Below are 22,307 nucleotides of genomic sequence, written 5' to 3'. Positions count from 1 at the left end.
TGTCCCCTGTACAACATATGATTCTGTGATCCCTGAGGGCAGAGCCAGGAGCAAGTGCTGAGCATCATGTGGTTATGGCCCCCCAAACAAAAAACTTATGAATATGGATTTAATAAATGTATTGATGAATTTAATACAAATAAATTAGGTAGCAGATTTTACTAGAGAGGGTTTCCTGACTGGCCTCCCTCTTGTGGTCGCCCTGTGCACAGGTCAATCCTCCTGCGAAGGCTCTGCAGTCTGATGGGCACCGTCTTCCTGCTTCGCTGCTTCACCATGTTCGTCACCTCCCTCTCTGTGCCAGGACAGCACCTGCAGTGCACCGGGAAGGTAGCTGCCCCCTCCTTCCGGTCACCTTCTGTCACAGTGTCCTCTGGTCTGGCAGGGTTGCCCTGTAGTGTCGGGAACTGAGCCCAGGACTATGTGCATCAAAAGCACATGTTCTGCCACTTGAGCCACACCCCCAGCTTGTCCTGTCTTGTTCTTGGTGGGTTCAGTGTATCCTAAATTGAGTAGGACTAGAACCTGGCTTTTTCAATTTGGAGACACACCTGGCCTGCTCAGGGCTGACTCCTGACTCGTACTTATGTACTTATGTACTTATGTGTCACTCCTGACTCTGTTCTCAGGGCTTACTTCTGGAAGATTTTTATATGTGGGGGAATCACGCCAGGCAATGCTCAGGGGTTACTCCTGGCTTTGCGCTCAGGGGCCATTCTTGATGGTGCTCGGGGGACCATATGGGATGCTAGGGATCAAATCTAGGTCAGCTGTGTGCAAGGCAAACTTGGGAGACCATATGTGTTGCTGGGGATCAAACCCAGGTCTGCATTCAAGGCAAGTACCTTGTTCACTGTACTACCTCTCTAGCTCTGATAGATGCTTACTAGAGTACTATTGTACATACTAGTGTATTGTTTCCTTTTTTCTGTCAAAATGCATATAGCTCTCCCTCATCTGTAATAACTACAGAGGGTTCTAGTGTTTGATTTAGTCTCCAAGTGATGTAAATTTGGGTTGTGGAATTACAAAATTTTGGGAAGTAGAATTATAGAACCAGAGGACTCTATAATATATAATAAAAATCTATATACATTGCTTAAATTTTCATTAAAAATATTAGCTTTTCTCAATTATATTAGCTTTTCCAACAATTATTCCTATCAATTATACCTACTCTCATACTAGTATGTTAGTAATATTTTAATTCACTGTTAAACTGCTTAATGAAAATGATAACTCAGGGGCCGGAGCATGGTGCTAGTGGTAAGGCATCTGCCTTGCAAGCGCTAAAAGCGCTAACCTAGGACGAACCGAGGATTGATTCCCCGGTGTCCCATATGGTCCCCCAAATCAGGATCAATTTTTTTTTTGGATTTTGGTTTTTGGGTCACACCTGGCAGCGCTCAGGGGTTATTCCTGACTCTATGCTCAGAAATTGCCCCTGTCAGGCACAGGGGATCGTATGGGATGCCAGGATTCAAACCACCCTCCTTCTGCATGAAAGGCAAACGCCTTACTTCCATGCTATCTCTCTGGCCCCAGGAGAGGTTTCTGAGTGCATAGCCAGGAGTAGCCCCTGAGCATCATTGGGTGTGGTTCCCCCCTCCAAAAAAAAAAGAAAATGATATCTGAGACGTTTGTGGCCTTGTGTTTTTTATATTCAGTCACGAATCTATTGACTTTCTTTCTGTGGTATATGAGATAATAGGACTGTTTCCCCCTAGAATGTATATTGGTCAAAGAGAGTTTTAAAAAGGAAAAATGTAAATTTTATTTTGAAAAGTAAATCCTATAATTGAGGGATTTAATAAAGTCTTAGCCACTAAAGAGCAGGAAGGATATCTTTGCATAGGGCTGTTGCTGAAATAAATTATCTATCATTCACATCCTCTGTCCAGCCCTTTTTCTGTCTCTAATGACTTTTATTATCAGCTAGTTATATATGGGCATCTCTATTCTACTCTGCCCTAAATAATGTTAATTGCTTTGAACTATAATATAACCTACTTACTGACCTGTATTTGCAGCTGTCATTAAAAATAGAAAGTTGGGATATAGTTACTAGCAATCATCTCCGTTACAATGAACTCTTTAAAGTGCAGTCATTGTAATAAATTGCTTAAAATCTCCTCCCCTGAGATTTGAAGACAGAACAAGAATCTGGCCCCAGGGAAGGACAAGGAAGTAGCTCAAAGAGGGCTAGATCCTGACAGACACAGTGCCCCGGGTTCAATCCCTTGCTCTACACATCCTCCCAAGCACTACTGGAGGGAGCACCACTGAGTCAGCCGCACAAAAAGGAACATTTACAGTAGGGGTTACATCTTGCCTTCCTGGAGTGTCCCTTTGAAGGTTCGTTTGACCTTCCCTCTAGTGGAACATCTAAAATCCTTAAGACTGGAATAGGGAGAAGCGTAATTGAGCACTTAGTGTTTTCTTCATGTGGGGCCTCCCCCACAGTACTCAGGGCAGCCAGGGGACACCCCAACAGTACTTAGCTGATCAGACTCTTTGTATCCATGCTTGGCATAAACATTGTGTTGGCATTTGGGCCCAGTAGTTTGGGGGCCACCTGAGCAGTGCTCAACAGCCACCAAAACTCTCCTGTTGGTGCTCTGAAGACCATGTAGTGCTGGGGATCAAACTCTGATCTTCTGTCCCAAGTGCACAAGTTCTGGCCTTCTGGGTTGCTATTCTGGGTTTGCTAAGGATGAAATCCTTCATCTCATGTGCAAAGTAGGTGTTCTATTGCTGAGTCACATCCTTAGCTGATATTCTTTTTCCTTTTTTTGGTTGGTTGGGGTTATTTGGGGGGGCTAGTGGGAGGGGAACAAAACTGGTAATGCCCAGGGACCATTTCTTTCTCTTTCTCTTTTTTTTTTTTTTTTTTTTTTGTGGTTTTTGGGCCACATCCGATGACGCTCAGGGATTACTCCTGGCTTTGTGCTCAGAAATCGCTTGTGCGTTGGGGATTAACCGCAGTCTATCCTAGGTTTAGCATGTAGCAAGGCCTACACCCTACTGCTTGCGCCACCGCTCCGATCCCTCAGGGACCATTTCTGGTGGTTCAGTTTTTTTGTTTTGTTTTGTTTTGTTTTGTTTTGTTTTGTTTTGTTTTGTTCTTGGGCCACATTCAGCTGTTTCAGGGCTTATTCCTGCCTCAAGAATCACTCTGTCAGTGCTCAAGGATCAGGCTTCATTTGTGGTGCTGGACAAGAAATCAGGGTCCGATGCATACAGGGCAAATTCCTTAAATACTGGACTATCTCTCACCTTGGAGTTGAGATTTGATTTTTAGCATTAATGGAACCAGAGTGGTAGTATGGCAGGAAGGGCGCTTTTCTTGCATGCAACCAACCTAGGTTCGATCCTCCAGTGTCCCATGTGGTCCCCTGAACACCACCAGGAGTAACCCTTGAGTGCAGATCTAGGAGTAACCACTGAGCTAAAAAAATTTGGAATCGGGGCTGGGGAAATATCCAAAAGAGCTGGAACACTTGCTTCCTGTGAGGGAGGCCTGGGTTTGATCCAAGCTCTGTATGACCCTCCCTCCCCCAAGCACTGCCAGAAGCTTCCTCTAAGCATCGAAAGTTGTGTAGCCCCTGAGCACCACTGCTTGACACAGAATCAAGCAGTGGAATTGTTGCAGCCCAGATGAGGGACCTGTGGCTTCCAACTTTTTCCTGGGAATATGTGAAGCCAGAACTTCATGTCCTGGGGTCTGCTGTTTGCATCAGGATAATAATTAAAATGTTTCTTCACCCATCCACCTTGGCATGGTCTGTGCATGGGGGACCCGACTCTCTGGGGACCAAGCATGAACCTCACATGTAAAGGGGTCTGTTCTGCCACTGAGTTTTATCCCCATCCCCAACTCATTGTTGGTTTGTTGGTTTGTTCCTGGGCCACTTTGGCAGTGCTCAAGGGACCATGTGGTATGCCAGAGATCAAACCAAGGGTCCTCCTGCAAAGTATACTCTCCAGCCCCAAATCCTCCTGAAGTCTGTCTAAGATTAGATGAGAAGCTTTGCTTGTGCAAGATCGAACTTGCATCATGTTCGCAGTCCAGTGTTCTTGTTCCGCATCTCAGCTTCTGGTGCACTTAATGCTAATCTGTGACTTTCTTTCTAGGTTTATGGCAATGTTTGGGAGAAAATGCGCCGGGCTTTTGCCATTTGGAGCGGCTTTGGCATGACCCTGACCGGTGTCCACACTTGTGGGGATTACATGTTCAGTGGCCACACAGTCGTCTTAACTATGCTGAATTTCTTTGTCACTGAATGTAAGTATCTGGTTACCGATTTCACATGTTTTAGGTTTCTAGTGACAGAGAGGCTCCAGGAAGGGCGCTGGGAGGAAACCTAAAGACCTGAGGAGCAGGATGGAAAAGCATCAGAGGGAATGTGACTCTAAAATGATCTTTCTGTCCTTTCCCCAGATACGCCAAGGAGTTGGAATTTCTTGCACACTTTGTCGTGGGTTCTCAACCTCTTTGGCATCTTTTTCATCTTGGCCGCCCACGAACATTACTCCATCGATGTGTTCATCGCCTTTTATATCACAACGAGACTCTTTCTATACTACCATACTCTGGCCAACACCAGGGCGTACCACCAGAGTCGGAGGGCAAGGATCTGGTTCCCCATGTTTTCGTTTTTTGAGTGTAATGTTAATGGTACCGTCCCTAATGAGTATTGTTGGCCCTTCTCAAAGCCAACAATAATGAAAAGACTCATAGGGTGAATGTGATCTCTGCCAATAGGTTTGTGGTTAACACACAGTAGCTGTTGAAAACCAGTAACCTTGCTTCCTTCCCCTAGACTGTTCCTGGATATTTTATTGAGGGGATTTAAAGTGAATACCTTGTCTAGTTCCCTGATCTAAGCAAGGCTGCAATGCCAGAAAGCAAGAAAGGCCCATCAAGAGTCCTTCTGTGTATGTTTGTACAGAAAGCTTAAGGGGATGTTTTCCGCCCCATCTCTGTTGATTGAAGCTGAGCTCTTAAACTCACCTGCTGAGTATTTGCCTATTGAAGTTAAGGAAATCAACTTGAGTAATTTGCTCACAGAAGGATTTTTATGTTTTTGGTTTTGTTTTTTTTCTACTGGGAATCCAGTCAAGAAACAGTTTGATGGAATTCCTTATTTTAAAGGAAAATCCCTTGCAAGTGAGCAGTAATGAATGTTTCTTTGAACTGACCTCTTCAGTTTGTTTGTGGTTGTTTAAACGCAGCTCTGGGTCCATTTTACTAACAACTAATTTTTCTCCTCTTAACCATATGTCAGAAAACTAGACTGAATATATCATGGTGCCTGGAACAAGGAGAGATGGAAGGAGTCATATGAAAGACGATGGGGCCTCCGGCGTCCTTCCAAAAGCAAATGTAGTATTGATATTTTCTCACCAAAGATGCAGCAAAGAGTGTGTTAAAAAAAAAAAAAAAGCGTGTTCAAAATGATCATCACTAAGTTTCATGAGAAGAAAATTTCTGCCCTTGTGAAAATGATTTTGGTTGCATTTTAATAATGTTGGTACCTGGAATAACTTTGCACTACTATTTGTTAGACCATTTATGCTAAATTTTATGCTTTGTTAATGATGTCATTTAGTGAGCCAAATAGTGGAGTGTTTTGCCCGGTGTTCACATTCTTATATTCTTAAGTAAGGTGGTATGCATGCAAAGAATATTTTTCTCTTTATGAAGTGCAATGTAGAACAGTTTGCAGGCATAAGAGCTTTTTTCAGTTTTTGAAATTTCTTGTTCTTGGTAGTAAATAGTCTTAACAGAAGAAAAGGTTTTTGTTTTGTTTTTAAGTACAAATGATTTGTCTACATATGTTTTTTTAATTTTGTCTTCTTTGGAATTTAGTTGCTGTTTACAAAAGAAATTTAGTACCTTAAGGAATTTGACCTCTGTGATACCATTTGTCACTTTATTTTTAATGGTTTGTGTAGACATTATGACAGTAGCATGGTTATGGAATTGGAATTTGAACTCCAGTTGTTGACCTTAGTCTCTAGAATATTGTGTACTTTTTAACCTTTCATTTTAAAGGAAGGCGTTGGGAAGGTGGTGGTGGCACATTGTAGTCTACAATTAGGATTCTTAGAAGAAGCCTGCACCTTATATAGGTGAAATGTGTTCATTTTGCACTTTGAGTCATACTCCCATCCCAGGATAAGCTGTAGAGAAAATCAAGTGGAGTGGCAGTAGAGGGACATTAATGCAAACGTGTTTCGGTGAAAAGTGGAGTAGCCCACATTTGGGAGTGGCTCTGAACTTTTTTTTTTCCACTTGATAAACAGCACACTGCAATGCAAGATTTATTATACTTCAGTGTATTGTAATTACAAGCTTTTAAATGTCATTACATGCATGGAACAAATACACCGACATTTCATCTAAGGCAATTGCTTAATCATGAAGTGTGAGGGTTCCCTATACCAATAGAGTGGTTTGATCCTTGAAGTCACAAGTGTTATTTTTTTTTCTTCTCCCCAAATAAAAGCAAGACTGAACTGAACTGGATGAGGACTGATCTTGACTTGTAAAAAAATAATGGGAAAATTTCACAACAACCTTAATTCAAGAATGTTAAATAGGTACTTAACAGTAAATTCTTCATACATCAGTTTTCTTACTTTCATGAAGAATTGCAGCTATTTTTTGCAGAGCTATGATCCTTGGGAGTATCTACCAGCAGGCTTCAGTCAAGGTATCCAAATCCTTCATTTTATTTCTTACTTGTTTTGGGGAGCAGGAAAGTAAGTTAGATTATAATATAAGTGTTAAAACCATGATAAGGCTGTTTACATAAATCATCTCCAAGTGTCTGTACACAGCAGAAAGACTAGTAGACAGACTAGTAGAAATGAACTGAGTCAGTTTTTGGGAATGCAAGCTGGAGGTTCTGGATAAAGCCTTTGAAAGCTCTATAAAGAAACATCAGTGTTCCTGTTTGGTAGGTGGACAGCTCTCAAGCCCTGTTCAGGGCTTCTGGAGATATGGAGGCAATTGAGCTAGGAGGTTCAGTGCCAGCACCTGGCAGCCCAGTTGCATAACAGGGATACAAGAGCTACACCCAGTGTTGCCAAGGGCTATACCCAGTGGTGCTTTGAGGGAGAGCAGCCTGCTGGGCACTGAATCCACAGCCTTGTCACAGGGCCAAGACTGTCCCCGCTCTAGCATGGCCCTTGTTTCCTTCCTTTTATTTTTAAATTTATGCAGGGCAGCATTCCTGAAGACTGTAGGGATTAATTCATGTAATGACATGAATTCTTGTAGGGAGTAAGAGATTTGAAAGAAGTGGAGGTTGATGTTCTCACTGACAGTGTCAGAGCAGCTTTTTTTTTTGGGGGGGGGGGGGCTGTGGTGCACGGTTATTAGCTTCTCTTCCGTAGTTTTCCTGTAGCCATAGTTGCTGGGATCAAATGCTGTTCTCATATGCTGGATGTTGTTAATAGTATCCTCTTCAGTTAACAAAGCAGTGAATGTGTTAGTCTTAGAGCCAGTCAGGCAAGTGTAAACACAACATACACACATGCATACGCACGCATGTGCAAGATCTGGTGGTGTGAAGTGATGCTGCGGTGTGTGCTTTCCTGTGCTTTCCTCCCTGGTCTTCCCAGCAATGTAGAATTCTGAAAATCTTGCCCTTTAAAGTGAAGAACAGAGCAGTCAGATCCACTCCTAGCTGGTGAAAACTGTCTGTTTGGGGCTATTGGTTGGGAAATTGCCATATATGCCAAGTCCTACTCATAACACCTACTTTGCCGATACTCAGCAAAAGGCAGGTTAAAAATTGGTTTCATTATAAGCTGTTTTAAAAAGAATTCCTAATTTCAAAATGCTTGAGAAAATTAACCATTTTCTTGTTTTAAAACCTTGGATGGAATAACTTAAAGCTTTGGTAACCTGGTAGACTTGTTATCTCATAAAAAAAATATAGAGTTAATAGTAATTTGTAGTTCAAGGTATTGTGGCCCTTGAGATAAGCTCTTGTTTAGAATAGTCCATTTGCTTTCTTCAGCAGTATTGGTTTCATTTTGATAGTTTCAGAGCCAACAGAACATGCCATTTTTAATGCTAAGTTTACTTGGCTTTTAGGGTAAAAAAGTAAAAAAAGTCTAGCCCAGATGATCCCAATTCCCTCTGTAGAGGAGAATGTTATTTACATGAGTTGCCTTGGGTGCTAAATGAAAAGGCAAAGAAATTGAACCCTTTTCACCTCTCTGCCTCTGAGTGGCTTTCAATGCTCTATGGCCATAGGTCTTGGCCCCCTACCCTTGTCATCACTTCCAGTGAATGACACGAATTTCAAGTAACTTAGTTACTAGAATGTGAATTAATATTTTGCAACCAGTTCCATTTAAAAAAATACCGATGACATCTCTAAGCCATATTTCAGCTATCACTGTTATTTTCAAGGTCTTGTTCTACCCTCAATTAACCAAAGGACTTTTTCTCATCAGATTAGATATTCAAGCACAAGGAAGCTTTGTGTCTCCTATAGAGGGAATGAAATATTACTCATCTCATTGTTATTTCAGGTCTATTTTGATCTGAAGTTGTTGTCTGAACATACCCAAATTATATTAAAGTCATCTTACGCTGTTGAGCATGAATCATTTTTATTTTGAAAATTTCATGGATTACTAGGACAATTTTAAGTATTAACTGTTTTGGAATCAAAGAAGTGGAAACCAGTACTGAATGGGGAAGCAAAATTAGCTTGGCCTAAAGTGGACATGTCTTATTCTACCTAAATGTCACCCTATCCACAGAGAAACTAGTATTACTTGAAGATGTGAAAGTTCCTGTGGTAGCCATACCTTGAAGCACAGTTTTGTATATAAGTAAATATCTTGATTCTAAATTAAATACAGATTTAACTAATATATTATTTTATATCTTTGTTGATTAAAATGTTTTAAAACACTAAAAATAAAATATTTAGAAAATTTCATTGCAGTCTCTTATTCAAATTATTTGCATTTTTTAATGGTCTTTGTTTAAATGGTGGATTTTTATTTTTGTAAATGATTGGGTCCTGCAACTTGAATCCTTACTCTACCCTCTTTTTTGCTCTTCTTCCTTTCTCTAAGTTTTGTCAGATTGATCTCAGAGGGTACAACAATCAACTGTTCTACTAGTAATTATTTTCTTTTTGGGGTCACATTAGTCAGTTCTCCAGGGATCCTATTGGCTCTGCACTCAAGAATAACTCCAAACTGGGCCGGGCGGTGGCGCTCGAGGTAAGGTGCCTGCCTTACCTGCGCTAGCCTAGGAGACGGACCGCGGTTCGATCCCCCGGCGTCCCATATGGTCCCCCAAGCCAGGAGCGACTTCTGAGCGCATAGCCAGGAGTAACCCCTGAGCGTCACCGGGTGTGGCCCAAAAACCAAAAAAAAAAAAAAAAAAAGAATAACTCCAAACTGCTCAGGGGGGGGCCCGGAGAGATAGCACAGAGGTGTTTGCCTTGCATGCAGCTGATCCAGGACCAAAGGTGGTTGGTTCGAATCCCGGTGTCCCATATGATCCCCCGTGCCTGCCAGGAGCTATTTCTGAGCAGACAGCCAGGAGTAACCCCTGAGCACCGCCGGGTGTGGCCCAAAAACCAAAAAAAAAAAAAAAACTGCTCAGGGGGACCATATGGAATTTAAGGGATCAAACCCAGGTTGGTTGCATGCAAGGCAAGTGCCCCCCTTCAACCAACCACTGTGCTATCATTCTAGCCCCCTATTAGCAATGTTGGAGTTTGCTTATTAATCCACATCTTTGCAGATTAATGTATTACTAAACTTATTTTTGCCATTTGATAGATTTTTAAATGGTGTCATGATTCCCACAAGATGCAAGATTTTTTTTTTTTTAAGTTTTTGGGCCACACCCATCGGTGCTGAGGGGTTACTCCTGGCTCTGTGCTCAGAAATTGCTCCTGGCAGGCTCGGGGGACCATATGGGATGCTAGGAATTGAACCTGGGTTAGTCCAGTGTTGGTTGCAAGGCAAACACCCTGCCACTGTGCTGTCTTTCTACCCCCTCCAGTGCTTAAAAGTACCTGATTGGGCTGGAGAGATAGTTCATTGGTGAAGATGCTGCTCTGTTTGTGGCTGCCCTGGGTTTGATCCCTAGCACCCAGTATGGCCCCTTTGAGACCTGCCAGGAGTGATCCCTGAGTGGAACACCACTGTGACACCCCCCCCCCAAAGATACCTGGTACATGTAGTTTATTGTTTCAGTTAAATGTATTCAACAAATGTTTATTGTTCTTTTAAAACTTCTTTCAGAAGAGAGCTCAAAGGACTCGTGTATGCCTCACCTAGTGGGTTGGAGCTTTGGTCTTCTCGGCACCTGATCCCACCACATTTCCAACACCACCTGGTATGGTTGCAAATTAAAGAAAACCTTCCAGAACTCAGGTCGTAGACATTCATCTGGGTCCTTGTCCTTGTCTTAATGTCTCAGGGTGGAAGGTAGAAATGACAGAGCAGGCGGAACGGGGATTATAACACTTGCCAACCTGAGAGGAGGGAGAGTGGAGAGAGTGAAGAGACAAGAGGGGAGGGAGGGAGACTGACAAAGTGAGTTTTCCAGAGGGGTCCCTAACCTAAGAAGTAGGGAGGAGGGCTCTGGGGGACACAAGTCTCTCCTTACTGGCAGCATAAGGCCAAACAAAAGGAAGGTACTCATCTGCTCTCAGTCTATATGGGACCATTGTATGGATAATTATTTGGAAGGTTGGGGGTTTGGACCACACCCAGGTTCAGATTCAGTTGCACTCAGGAGTTACTCCTGGCTCTGCTCTCAGGAATACTGGCAGGCTGGGGGACTATATGGGATGCCAGGGATCACACCAGGGCCAACAGCATGCAAGGTAAATGCCCTCCCTACTGTGTAATTGCTCCGGCCCCTTCTATAGATGACCAAGGGGCTGAAGTGATAGCACAGAGGAGAAGGGTAAACCCTATGCACTTCCCGGTACAGCCCCAAAACAAAACACAAATTTGACTTAGTCTGCACTTGTTAGTTTTCCAGAAAGATCGGCATGACAAAAATTGTTACCATTACATGTATTACTGTTAACACATTCAATCGGGCCAGGGAGATAGCACAGCAGTAGGGCATTTGCCTTGCATGCAGCCGAACCAGGACGGACCTGGATTCGATTCCCGGCATCCCATATGGTGCACTAAGTCTGCCAGGAGTGAAAAATAAAAGTTGCTGACATTAGGAATAAATTAGCTCTCTAGATAATACGCAAATAGAAATGGAAAGAAAAAGCATCCCAGGACCGGAGAGAGGGTACAGCAGAGAAGGCACTTCCTTTGCAGCAACCTTGAGGATTCAACCCCAGCGCCTCTTATGGTCCCCTGACCACCAGGAATGATCCCTGAGCACAGAGCAAGGAACATGCCTGAGTGCTGCTGAGTTTGGCCCCCCAGAAAAGAAAAGCATTTCTACAATTTGCCTACTATTTCAATAGTGCAAGTTTATAGAGTAACTTTAGATTAAGACAGTTACAGGCCATCTTCATCAGGCCTAACTCGTCACTACTTTGCAGCATAACCAGATGTGTGTCCCCCTTAACACAGATGATTATTGCTTTGCCTCCAAACAAATTAAAATATTAAGGGGGGGGGCTGAAGAGATAGCATGGAGGTAAGGCGTTTGCCTTGCATGCAGAAGGATGGTGGTTCGAATCCTGGTATCCCATATGGTACCCCAAGCCTGCCAGGAGCGATTTCTGAGCACAGAGCCAGGGTAACTCCTGAGTGACCCCGGGTGTGGCCCAAGAACAAAAAAGTTTAAAAGGGGAGAGATAGAACTGTGGCTGGCCTTGCACCATAGTCAACCTATGTTCTATTCCCCACACCCTGATAGTCCCCAGAGCTCCACTGAGCACAGCTGGGTATGGACTCCAAACAAAGCTAGCTCAGTTGCTCAAGCTATCTGAAAACAGACACCCAGACAGAAAGACATGTTTCCTTGAACTCTATAAAATCATGTAATTGAATGAACATGAGTTCAATTCCAGTTTAAGACCCTCCTGGCATGGGGCCAGGAATGAAACACCTGAGCCATACTAGCTCCAGCTGGAGTAGATGCGAGGGGCTGGAGACCCAGCACCTGTGAATGGGGAAGAGGAGAAAAGGAAGAGAGGGTGGGAGGGAGGAAAGAAGGAGGGATAGAAGAAAATGTGATTTGGGGAGCACATTCAGCTGTGCTCAGGGCTTACTCCTTACTGCACTCAAATCACACCTGGCTGAGCTGGGGTTGCTGGGGGGTGCCCTATGCGGTGCCAGGGATTGAATTTGGGTCAGCAAAGCAGGTGCCCTCCCTGCTGTGCTGTCTGCTGGGAAGCAGGAAGCTGGAAGCAGTTTCTTCCCTTTCCCATTGAGTGAGGTCACTGGCCTTTTTCGATAGGTGCCAGCAGAGGGTGCTACAAACCTTACACAATGACACTGGCAAGCCACAGACTTGTGGTTCCTTGCAGCACCCTGAGACTGAGTCTGCCTAGAGGCAGTTTCATTTCACTGATTCTTCCTGAGGCAAATGATCCCAAATCAAGGTGGCTGCCTGCCCTTCTCAAGGGATTTCATGAAGGATAGCAGGAGGATGCAGGGGTTCACAGAACCCCTCTTATTGAACGCAGAGGATCGTAAAAGGTTATCTAAATTGTAAAGCTCCGTACAAGATGAAGACTGAGCATCTTCGTTTTATTATTCCTCCCTCTCATCTTTTCATTTTATTTTACTGTGGCTGTTACTAGTGTATACAGTGTTAAAACTTTGTTCAACTTGGCCCCTTTTCTTCCAATGCTCCCTCCCAAAATTTAGAAGAAATCTGGGGTTAGGGAAAACTCCCAAGTTATCCCTACTACTCAGACTTTTTTCTCATACACATGCACTTTCTCACACTCACATTCTCTCACACACACCCATTCACACAGAATAGGGTGTCCTCTAGCTGTGACCTTCCGAGGCTCCAACTCCAATTCCCCAATGTAGGAGGGTTTCTTTTTTTTTTTTTTTTTTTTTGGTTTTTGGGCCACACCTGGCATTGCTCAGGGGTTACTCCTGGCTATCTGCTCAGAAATAGCTCCTGGCAGGCACGGGGGACCATATGGGACACCGGGATTCGAACCAACCACCTTAGTTCCTGGATCGGCTGCTAGCAAGGCAAACACCGCTGTGGTATCTCTCTGGGCCCGAGGGTTTCTGAGAAACTAAGGAGGCTGGAGGTTGAGGTGAGGGCAGATGGGTGCCTGTCTCCAACTGTGAGCAGGGCCACGCTCTGGCATAGACCAGGCCCTTCCTGGCAGTGCAGCTCAACTAGCAAACTGGCAGATGACTCATTTCTGGAGCTTCCTCCTTGCAAAGACACTGAAGCCCGGGGGTCACAGCTATGCTTGGACTCCACACCCAGCCAGATCCCTGGGAAACAGCCTGACATGCCCCATTCAGCAAAGCCATGCTGGCCAGGTCAGCCCCAAGATGGTAGTCCTTGCTGTTCTCAGCATCTTGTTTCTCCATCATCTTTATACTTGATTCCTTTGTTTTTTCTTAAGTATTTTTTTTCCCGGGGCCACACTGGGATGTGTTCAGGAGTTCCTCTAGCTCTGCACTCATGGATCACTGGGGGGAATATAAAGTGCCAGGGATCAAACCCCAGTTGGCTATGTGCAAGACAAGCACCCTCCTCGCTGTGTTATCTCCCTGATCCCTCCTTTGCTTTCTCGTTACTTGCCCCTGTATGCACTTAGGATGAGGCTTTCATAGCTTAAACACAAATGTCTGTAGAGGGAACACAACTTTGCTCTTCGTGGGCCCCTTGTGGGCAGTGACTATAAACTCAGGTTCTTTTGTGTGTTTAAACATTACATCAGCATTTTCAGTCTTCAACATTTGCATTACTGGCTTCTGATTTATTCATTTGCACTTCTTGGCGATGTCTCTGTCTGCCAGTGGCCTATTTTCCCTTCTCTTCCCACTCAGCTCTTTGTTATTAAGTAAAATGAGCTTACAGTTCAGTTTGGTATTTTGGGTACCAGGGCAGTTCCTAGTCCTGGGCTGAGGCGTGATTTCTGATGCTGCTCAGGGGACTGTGTATGGTGCTAGAGTCAAATCCAGGTCAGTCACCTGCAAGGCAAACCCACTGCACTCGGGCTCCTACCCTGGACAAGGTCTACAGTAAGAATTGGTTACCTGGTAGCAGCCCCCGGTTCATTGCTTCCAGCCCAAGTCAATACTGGAATTGCTCCTAGGCTCCAGAAAGAGCATTAGGAATTATCTGGAATCCCGACTACTCCGCTTCTAACCTGGGTATAGGAAAACTCAGATTAGTGGGAGGGATGGCAAGTCACCCCATGTCAAACGGACCAACCTCCTACCACCAGGAATAACGGCCCATTGTCCTTTTGGCTTCTGAACTGATTCCTGGCGGCTGCAGCCAAGCTGTCCTGTGACTAGAGCAGCCATGAACTCTGCTTCTTCTCCCCGCTGTGCTATATCTCCCACACCAGTGTTGGACTCAGAGTAGCCATACTGCTAGCCTTGGGGTGTGAATCCTGACACCTTGACAGGTGGGAACCCAGTGGAAAGGCAGCTTCCCTTTTACCTGCATCGAGGAGGCCTCTGAGGATGGACACAGGTGGAACAAGGGTAACCCAAAGCAAGTTCTTGCATGTTTTGCAAAGAAGTCCCACAATTAGGACTCTGCCTGAGGAGGCATTGTGACTTTGCTTCAGTACACTGATAAGCCATGAAATCTCAGGGGGAGCTGAAGAAACTAATCTAAGCCAAACATAGCACTTACCTCAGACTCAGACAAAGCTCATATAAATTTTTTTCTTTTTCTGTTTTTTTTTTTTGGGGGGGGGAGGGGACACTCCTGGTTCTGACTCAGTGTTTAGGGATTACTCCTGACTCAGTACTCAGGGCTCATTCCTGTCTCTGTGCTCAAGGATCAGTCCTGGCTCTGTGCTCTGGGCTCACCTCTGGCTCACTTTTGGCTCTGTGCTTAGGGATCACTCCTGGCTCTGTGCTCAGAGGATCATTCATAGGGTTGGGGCTCCAACCAAAGTCAGTCACATGGAAGCAAGCTCTTGACCTACTGGCCCTTTGTGTTCCAGGGAGCCATGAATGTGACTTTTTCCATAAGTGTGGGGCAGGAAAACATTTTTCTGCTAATGACAACTGGGTACGTCTCACCTCATTCACGGGGCAATCAGTTCAGTGGGCTGTGGGGAGCTGACACAGCTTCTGCCTGTCCGGGATCAGGACCAGACCCCAGAATCTGGGGTTGGGGGGTCTAAGCCTGACCATGGTCTGGATGTTACTCTCCCCTTGGGTTAATTCTGACTTTGCACTCAGAAGTCACTCCTGGCAGGTGGGGGGGGACCATATGGGATGCCAGGGGTATGGAACCTGGGTTGGCTGTGTGCAAGGCAAATACCCTACTCGCTGTGCTATCACTCCAGCAAACCATTTTCTTGTTTACACAAACTCCCTAAGTCCTCAGCTTCCCTACAAAATACTCTTCCATTTCCTTCACCAGAGGAGAAAAGTCCCTTTCTCAGGGAGGCAGATCCCGGGAGCCCCTTCTCCATTCACCTCTGTTCTTCTGCCTTCCTAGCAGATTCTTGTAAGTTCCTTTGAGATTCCTATAAGCCCTATGATCCTGGGTGACAGTTTTTGGTCACTCCTCCGAGTTCCCTGAGGACTTTGGCCTCTGACTCACAGTTTCCCCTCATCTCTTATTATCAAACAACATCCGGGCTCCTCCAATACTTAGCTAATAACCTGGGCCTGTCTCACGATGGTGTACTGGAAAAGACCTTTAAGAACCTGCTACCTCCACTCCATGTTTCCATTCCCTCCCTGGAATCTCAGTACCCAAAAGACCCACCAAAACACAAAGGCCAGTCAAAGGTGAAGAACACGGCCCAGTGACAGAACACATGTCTGTCAGCCTACCTTTGATTCCTGGGTCTTGAGATACACAAAAGGAGTTTTGTTTCCTGTTGGGGGTCACACCTGACAGTTCTCAGGGCTTACTCCTGACTCTGCACTCAGGAATCACTTCTGGCAGGGTTGGGGGAACCTATGGGATGTTGGAGATCAGACCTGGGTTGGCCACTTGCAAGGCAAACGTTCTACCCTCTGAATATTACTCTGGCCCCACAAAAAGGAATTTGTGTTTCTTTTTGTTTGTTTGTTTGTTTTTTATTTTTATTTTTGGGGTCACACCTGGCTCGTGCTCAGGGGTTACTCCTGGCTGTCTGCTCAGAAATAGCTCCTGGCAGGCATGGGGGACCATATGGGACACCGGAATTCGAACCAACCACCTTAGGTCCTGGATCGGCTGTTTGCAAGGCAAACGCCACTGAGCTATCTCTCCAGGCCCGGAATTTGTGTTTTTTATCACAAACATTTTGTCTAGCTGCTGAGACCTGCTCCCTCTAACCCATTCTAGATCTTGCTGTTCCTGTGAAGCGAGGAGTCTTCAGGGCCTTGGGATCATGCCTGTCCTACTCCACATCCTGCCTGTATTCTTTTTGATGTGACTTGTATTTTTGTGGTGCCAGGCATCAAAGCCAGGGTCCCATTCATACAAGCTTGCTGACTTGTGTGCTACCATTAAGTCTCATCCTCAGTCCAGGCTCAATTTCTGTTTTTAGTTTTGTTTTATTTTTATTTTATTTTATTTTATTTTTCAGGTTTTTGGCCACACATGGCGGCTCTTAGATTAGTCCTGCCTTGGAAATTGCTCAGAGACCATATAGGATGCCAGGGATTGAACTTGAGTTGCCCCAGTTCAGCCACGTGCAAGGCAAATGCCCTACCTGCTGTGTTATTGTTCCAGCCCTCTGTTTTTGTATTTTACTTTTGTTTGAGTCCCACAATGCAGGACTGAAAGTTACTCCAGGCTCTGTGCCAGCAGTGCTTAAAGGGTCATGCTGCATCAGGGATTGAACACAGGGCCTCTTATATGCAAAGTACGTGCTGTCCCTTTAAGCCATCTATTGTTAGACTTGGTCAAACTCTGAATACAGTGCTCCATCCTCCATGTAGGATGAGGCTGGAGTTGGTTGTCAGGGTCTGTCTGGCCTTCCCCCAAGTCTTCTCCTAAGATGCCAGTGCCACACAATGATGCCTAAAGTATGTCCAAGTAGCATATAGAAGTCTGGAGGATGGGGCCCGGTGAAATAGCACAGCGGCATTTGCCTTGCAAGCAGTCGGTCCAGGACCAAAGATAGTTGGTTCGAATCCCGGTGTCCCATATGGTCCTCCGTGCTTGCCAGGAGCTATTTCTGAGCAGACAGCCAGGAGTAACCCCTGAGCACTGCCGGGTGTGGCCCAAAAACCAAAAAAAAAAAAAAAAAAAAAAAAAAAAGAAGTGACTGGCTGTCTGCATCTTTTCATTACCACCTTTGGAATAGGGGTGTCCTCTGATCCTTTATTTCCATGTATATGGTGGGTGCATATATGTGGGGTGGGGGGGCTTGTCTTCTTAATTCATAGATCTTCACATATAGGACTGGAAAGACAGTACAGCAGGTAAAGTGCTTACCTTCCACATAGCTGACTTTTATTCAATCCCCAGCATATCAGTATGGACCATATGAGAATGGTCCCCTGAAGTCTGCCAGGAAGTAACCCCTGGCATTGAACAAGGAGTAAGCCCTAGCATTGCCAGGTGTGGTTCCCCAAATAAAAACCAAACAAGAAGAAAAAGACACCTTCAGTCACCCATAGGCGATGGGTGTGACTCAGTGGTAAAGCACATGCCTTGCATGCATGAAGCCTGGATTTCGTCATTGGCTCCTCCCCTCACCCTGTAATAAAAGGAATTGCTCCATTTAAGCCCCTTGCAGCTTCATGAACATTGAAGGTTTGGGTGAGGTCTTGCAAAGTAGGTAGGAGAAGTATTAGAAATAATAATAATATGGGTGGGAGTGATAGTACAGTGGGGAGGGTGTTTGCTTGCAAGTGGCTGACCTGGGTTTGATTCCTGCCACCCCACATGGAGTGATTCTTGAGCTCAGAGCCTAGAGTAATCCCTGAGCACCGCTGGTTGTGACCCCAAAGCAAAGAAAGGAAATACTAATAATAGGATATAGTATACCATCTATTAAAAATTAACATTAAGATCACAGTGTCATTTGTTACTCATATAATATGTAATCGATTATGAAATATGATTACATTATACACGGTAAATATGGCAATGTGAGCAGAGTACTAACTGTATTACTCTGAAAATACAGCTCTGATAGCACAGTGGGGAGGGCACTTACCTTGCACATGGCTTATCCGAATTCAAATACAGTTCTAAGTCTGGGGAAGAGTGTTCTCCCAGTGCTGCTGAAGGGCCATGGTTCATGACCAGCAGTGCCAGCCCTTGTGCAAACTAGGTCTGTGTGCTCTAGCCTTTGAGCCAGCTCCCAGCCCTACCTCATTTACTTCTATATCCAAAGGGTGGGCCTTAATCCTTCAGCCCTCGTGTATTAATGACTCACTTATAACAAATAGAATCAAGGCTCAAAGGACCTTGATTTCTGGGATTGGGCCATCAAGGACACCCTGACTCAGGTAACCATCTCTGGGAGAGGCTTGTTGGCAGTTCACGTGGGCAGCAGCAGCCCTGATGGGCAGAGCGGCCCACTAAGGAATGGAGACCTCTGGGGATAGCAAGTTCATGCTCACCCAGCCTGGCAGCTACTTCAGGAGACCCTGGGCCCAAGCTACCACCTGCTGACTATTTTGGGGAGTGGGCCCAAGCCACCATCTGCTGACACTCTCTCTCCCTCCCTCCTCTCTCCCTCCTCTCTCTCTCTCTCTCTCTCTCTCTCTCTCTCTCTCTCTCTCTCTCTCTCTCTCTCACTATTTTGGGAGTGGTTAAACCACACTTGGTGATGCTCAAAGGTTACTCCTGGCGATGCTTGGGGATCCATGTGGGATGCCAGGAATTGAACCTGGGTCTGCTGTGCACAAAGCAAGCACCCACTTGCTATATTATCTCTCTAGTCCCACTTCTCTATTTTTTATTAAATTTTATTTTTGTACCATACCCAGCATTGCTCATGGTTTATTATTCATAGTTGGACTTGGGGAACCATATGGGATGCCTTAGGATCTAATCTGGTTCCCTCGCATGCAAGTGCTCTCCCTGATGTGTTGAATCAAATAATTAAGGATGGGGCTGGATGGTGGTGGATGGCATTCCAGGCCACGTGGCTCTTCAACCCCATCCAGCCGGTGGGTTCCAGGCCCAGGTGATCGGCGTAATGAAAACTCACTCACAGGCAGGCATCAGGAACCATTAGCTTTATTCATGCCCTATTCACCACATGTGTGTGGCCTATCTCATAACCTTTCAAGCATTCAGCCATTCTAGGCTAGCCCTGCCTCTTAACCCTTTCAGCCATCTTCCCTTTGGGCTCCATGCTGGTCAAAGACCAGAACACAGAGGCCCAAAAGCCAGAGCGCCCAACAGCGCAGAAAGGGGCCCAAATTCCCTTGGTTCAAGGCTTATCTAACTTTTCCAAGACCCCTCCCAGGAATGGGCCGGGTCTTGCAGGTAAGATCACACCTAATATCCGGTTCCCAAGACCCCTCCCAGAAATGGGTGGGTCTTAGGTATCTACACCCAAATTCAGGGTCTCAGCTAGGTACACCAACATTTCCCCCTTTTCTTAATATTTTCATGCACCAACGTAATAAAGTGAAAATTAATATACCAGCCCTTTTTAAAAACATAACATTTCTGCAAAATATACTATACACCTGTAACTTAAAATTCTTTTGGGCCGGAGAGATAGCATGGAGGTAAGGCGTTTGCCTCTCATGCAGGAGGTCATCGGTTCGAATCCCGGCGTCCCATATATGGTCCTCCCGTGCCTGCCAGGAGCAATTTCTGAGCCTGGAGCCAGGAATAACCCCTGAGCACTGCCGGGTGTGACCCAAAAAAAACCACAAAAAAAAATAAAATAAAATAAAATTCTTTTAATGCTTTTTTACCAAGCACTATTTTGGAACTTTCATGTTCCTATACTTTTAAACTATATTGGGGGAACTTCCTGTTCCTATTAACCTTCCCTACACACAAGTACTAAAGCATAAATGCATAGCATACATTTTAAAAACAGGCTAAGTACATTAAAATACACACAGTAAAACATTTTGCAATTGAAAATATTAACTATGACAGACAACAAAACACATTTAAATTATAAAGAAAATGACTTAATTAAGACAAAGATGCAGGCGGTTAGAAATGAGATGTTAAATGGGCTAAACTGTATTACCTCCCTAATTTTTTTTTAAACCACTAACTCACTAAAACTTATCCCATCACCAACTGTGAGTGAAATATATGACTACCCGCTTAGTCCCTACACCTAAAATCATAAGTTCAGATGATTAATTTGTCCCACGCTGATCTACGTTGCTGCATGAAAATATTAACCCACCTTTGGCTAAAGGTGGAGTCAAAATTACAAAAGGCTCTTTTTATATTTCAAAAAAGGGGGAAATGTAGGGTACCTATCTGAGACCCACCCATTTCTGGGAGGGGTCTTGGGAACCGGATAATAGGTGTGACCTTACCTGCAAGACCCGGCCCATTCCTGGGAGGGGTCTTGGAATAGGTAGATAAACCCGGAAGCCAGGGGATTAGGGGCTTTTGCCTTTTGGCCCTGCTGGGCTTTGAGGAAGATGGTTGAATTATAAGATGCAGGGCTAAGAATGGCCGAATGCTTGAAAGGTTATGAGATAGGCCACACACCTGTGGTGGTCAGGGCATGAATAAAGATGATGCTTCCTGAAGCCTGCCTGTGAGTGAGTCTTGATTACGCCGATTACCTGGGCCTGGAACCTGCCAGTTCATGGGGTTGCTGAGCCACGTGGCATGGGATGGCAGAGAGAGAAATCCACCTCCATCCACTGCCATCCAGCACAATCCTTAATTATTTGATACAACACTGATGTACTATTGCTCTGCCTCCATTATGTGCATTTTTTGGGTTTTGTTTTGTTTTTAAGTCATACCTGGTAGTATCGCTGAAATAGGGAGAGTGTTTGCCTTGCAATCGCCACCCAAAATTTGATCCCCTGCATCCTCCCTGTTCCCCCTGAGCCCATCAGGAGTAATTCCTGAGCACAGAGTCAGGAGTAAGTCTGGAGCACCATTGAGTATGGACTGCCTAAGAAACAACAAAAATTGTCCCAAAACATAATAACCAGACAATAGATGTTTTATTGTTTGAAAGTATCTGTGAGGCAAAAATTAGAGAATTAGGGACTGGTGAGATAATACAGCAGATTTGGCTCAGGGGACCAGAAAGGGGTGCTGGGAATAAAATCTTGGTTGGTGAGTGCAAGACAGACAACCTCCCTGCTGTACAAGAGCTCTGGCCAGTGGGGTTTTTAATTATGTATTATTATTGTTTTAGGTTTTCTTTGGCCACACCCGGCGGTTGTCAGGGTTTACTCCTGGCTCTGCACTCAGAAATTACTCTTGGCAGGCTTGGGGGACCATATGGGAAGCTAGGGATCGAACTTGGGTCAGCCATATGCAAGGCAAATGCCCTACCCACTGTGTTATTGCTCTTCAGTGTATTACTTTTGGGCATGTGCATACATGCGTACGTATGTGCGTGTGTGCGTGCATGCGTGTGTGTGTGTGTGTGTGTGTGTGTGTGTGTGTAGTAGGGGTGGAACCAAAAACTACATGCATGGGAGACCTATGTTAGCCAAGGCGCTACTTCCTGGGTCCTATTTCCAACTCTTTTTTTTTTTTTTGGTTTTTCGGGCCACACCTGTTTTATGCTCAGGGGTTACTCCTGGCTAAGTGCTCAGAAATTGCCCCTGGCTCGGGGCCGGGCGGTGGCGCTACAGGTAAGGAGCCTGCCTTGCCTGAGCTAGCCTTGAACGAACCACGGTTCGATCCCCCGGTGTCCCATATGGTCCCCCAAGCCAGGAGCAACTTCTGAGCGCATAGCCAGGAGTAACCCCTGATCGTTACTGGGTGTGGCCCAAAAACCAAAAAAAAAAAAAAAAAAAAAAAGAAATTGCCCCTGGCTTGGGGGGACCGAACCGCGGTCCTTCCTTGGCTAGCGCTTGCAAGGCAGACACCTTACCTCTAGCGCCACCTCACCAGCCTCTATTTCCAACTCAGTGCAAAGGCCTTCAGTCTGCTCTGCACACAGGGCATGGCACTTCCAACTCCTGAAGCTCTTCAGCCTTTGTTTTTGGGCCTTTCACCAGGTATTCCAGTACAGTCTCACAACAGCCTTTAC

General features: G+C 45.1%; 1 protein-coding gene across 1 annotated transcript in view; it reads left to right on the top strand.

Moving 5' to 3' along the window:
- The window catches only part of SAMD8 (sterile alpha motif domain containing 8), a 45,311-nt gene extending 40,334 nt beyond the window's left edge, over positions 1–4,977 (top strand). The window contains exons 4-6 of the mRNA XM_049789161.1: positions 213–330; positions 4,135–4,285; positions 4,442–4,977. Coding sequence (XP_049645118.1) covers positions 213–330; positions 4,135–4,285; positions 4,442–4,746 — 574 coding nt within the window. The 3' untranslated portion in view covers positions 4,747–4,977. The remainder of the gene's footprint in view (positions 1–212; positions 331–4,134; positions 4,286–4,441) is intronic.
- Positions 4,978–22,307: the final 17,330 nt, after the last annotated feature.

Source organism: Suncus etruscus, chromosome 15, assembly GCF_024139225.1.
Source record: "Suncus etruscus isolate mSunEtr1 chromosome 15, mSunEtr1.pri.cur, whole genome shotgun sequence".
NCBI lineage: Eukaryota > Metazoa > Chordata > Mammalia > Eulipotyphla > Soricidae > Suncus > Suncus etruscus.
The sequence above is the reverse complement of the archived record's forward strand: the minus strand, read 5'-3'. Positions and strand labels throughout refer to the sequence as shown.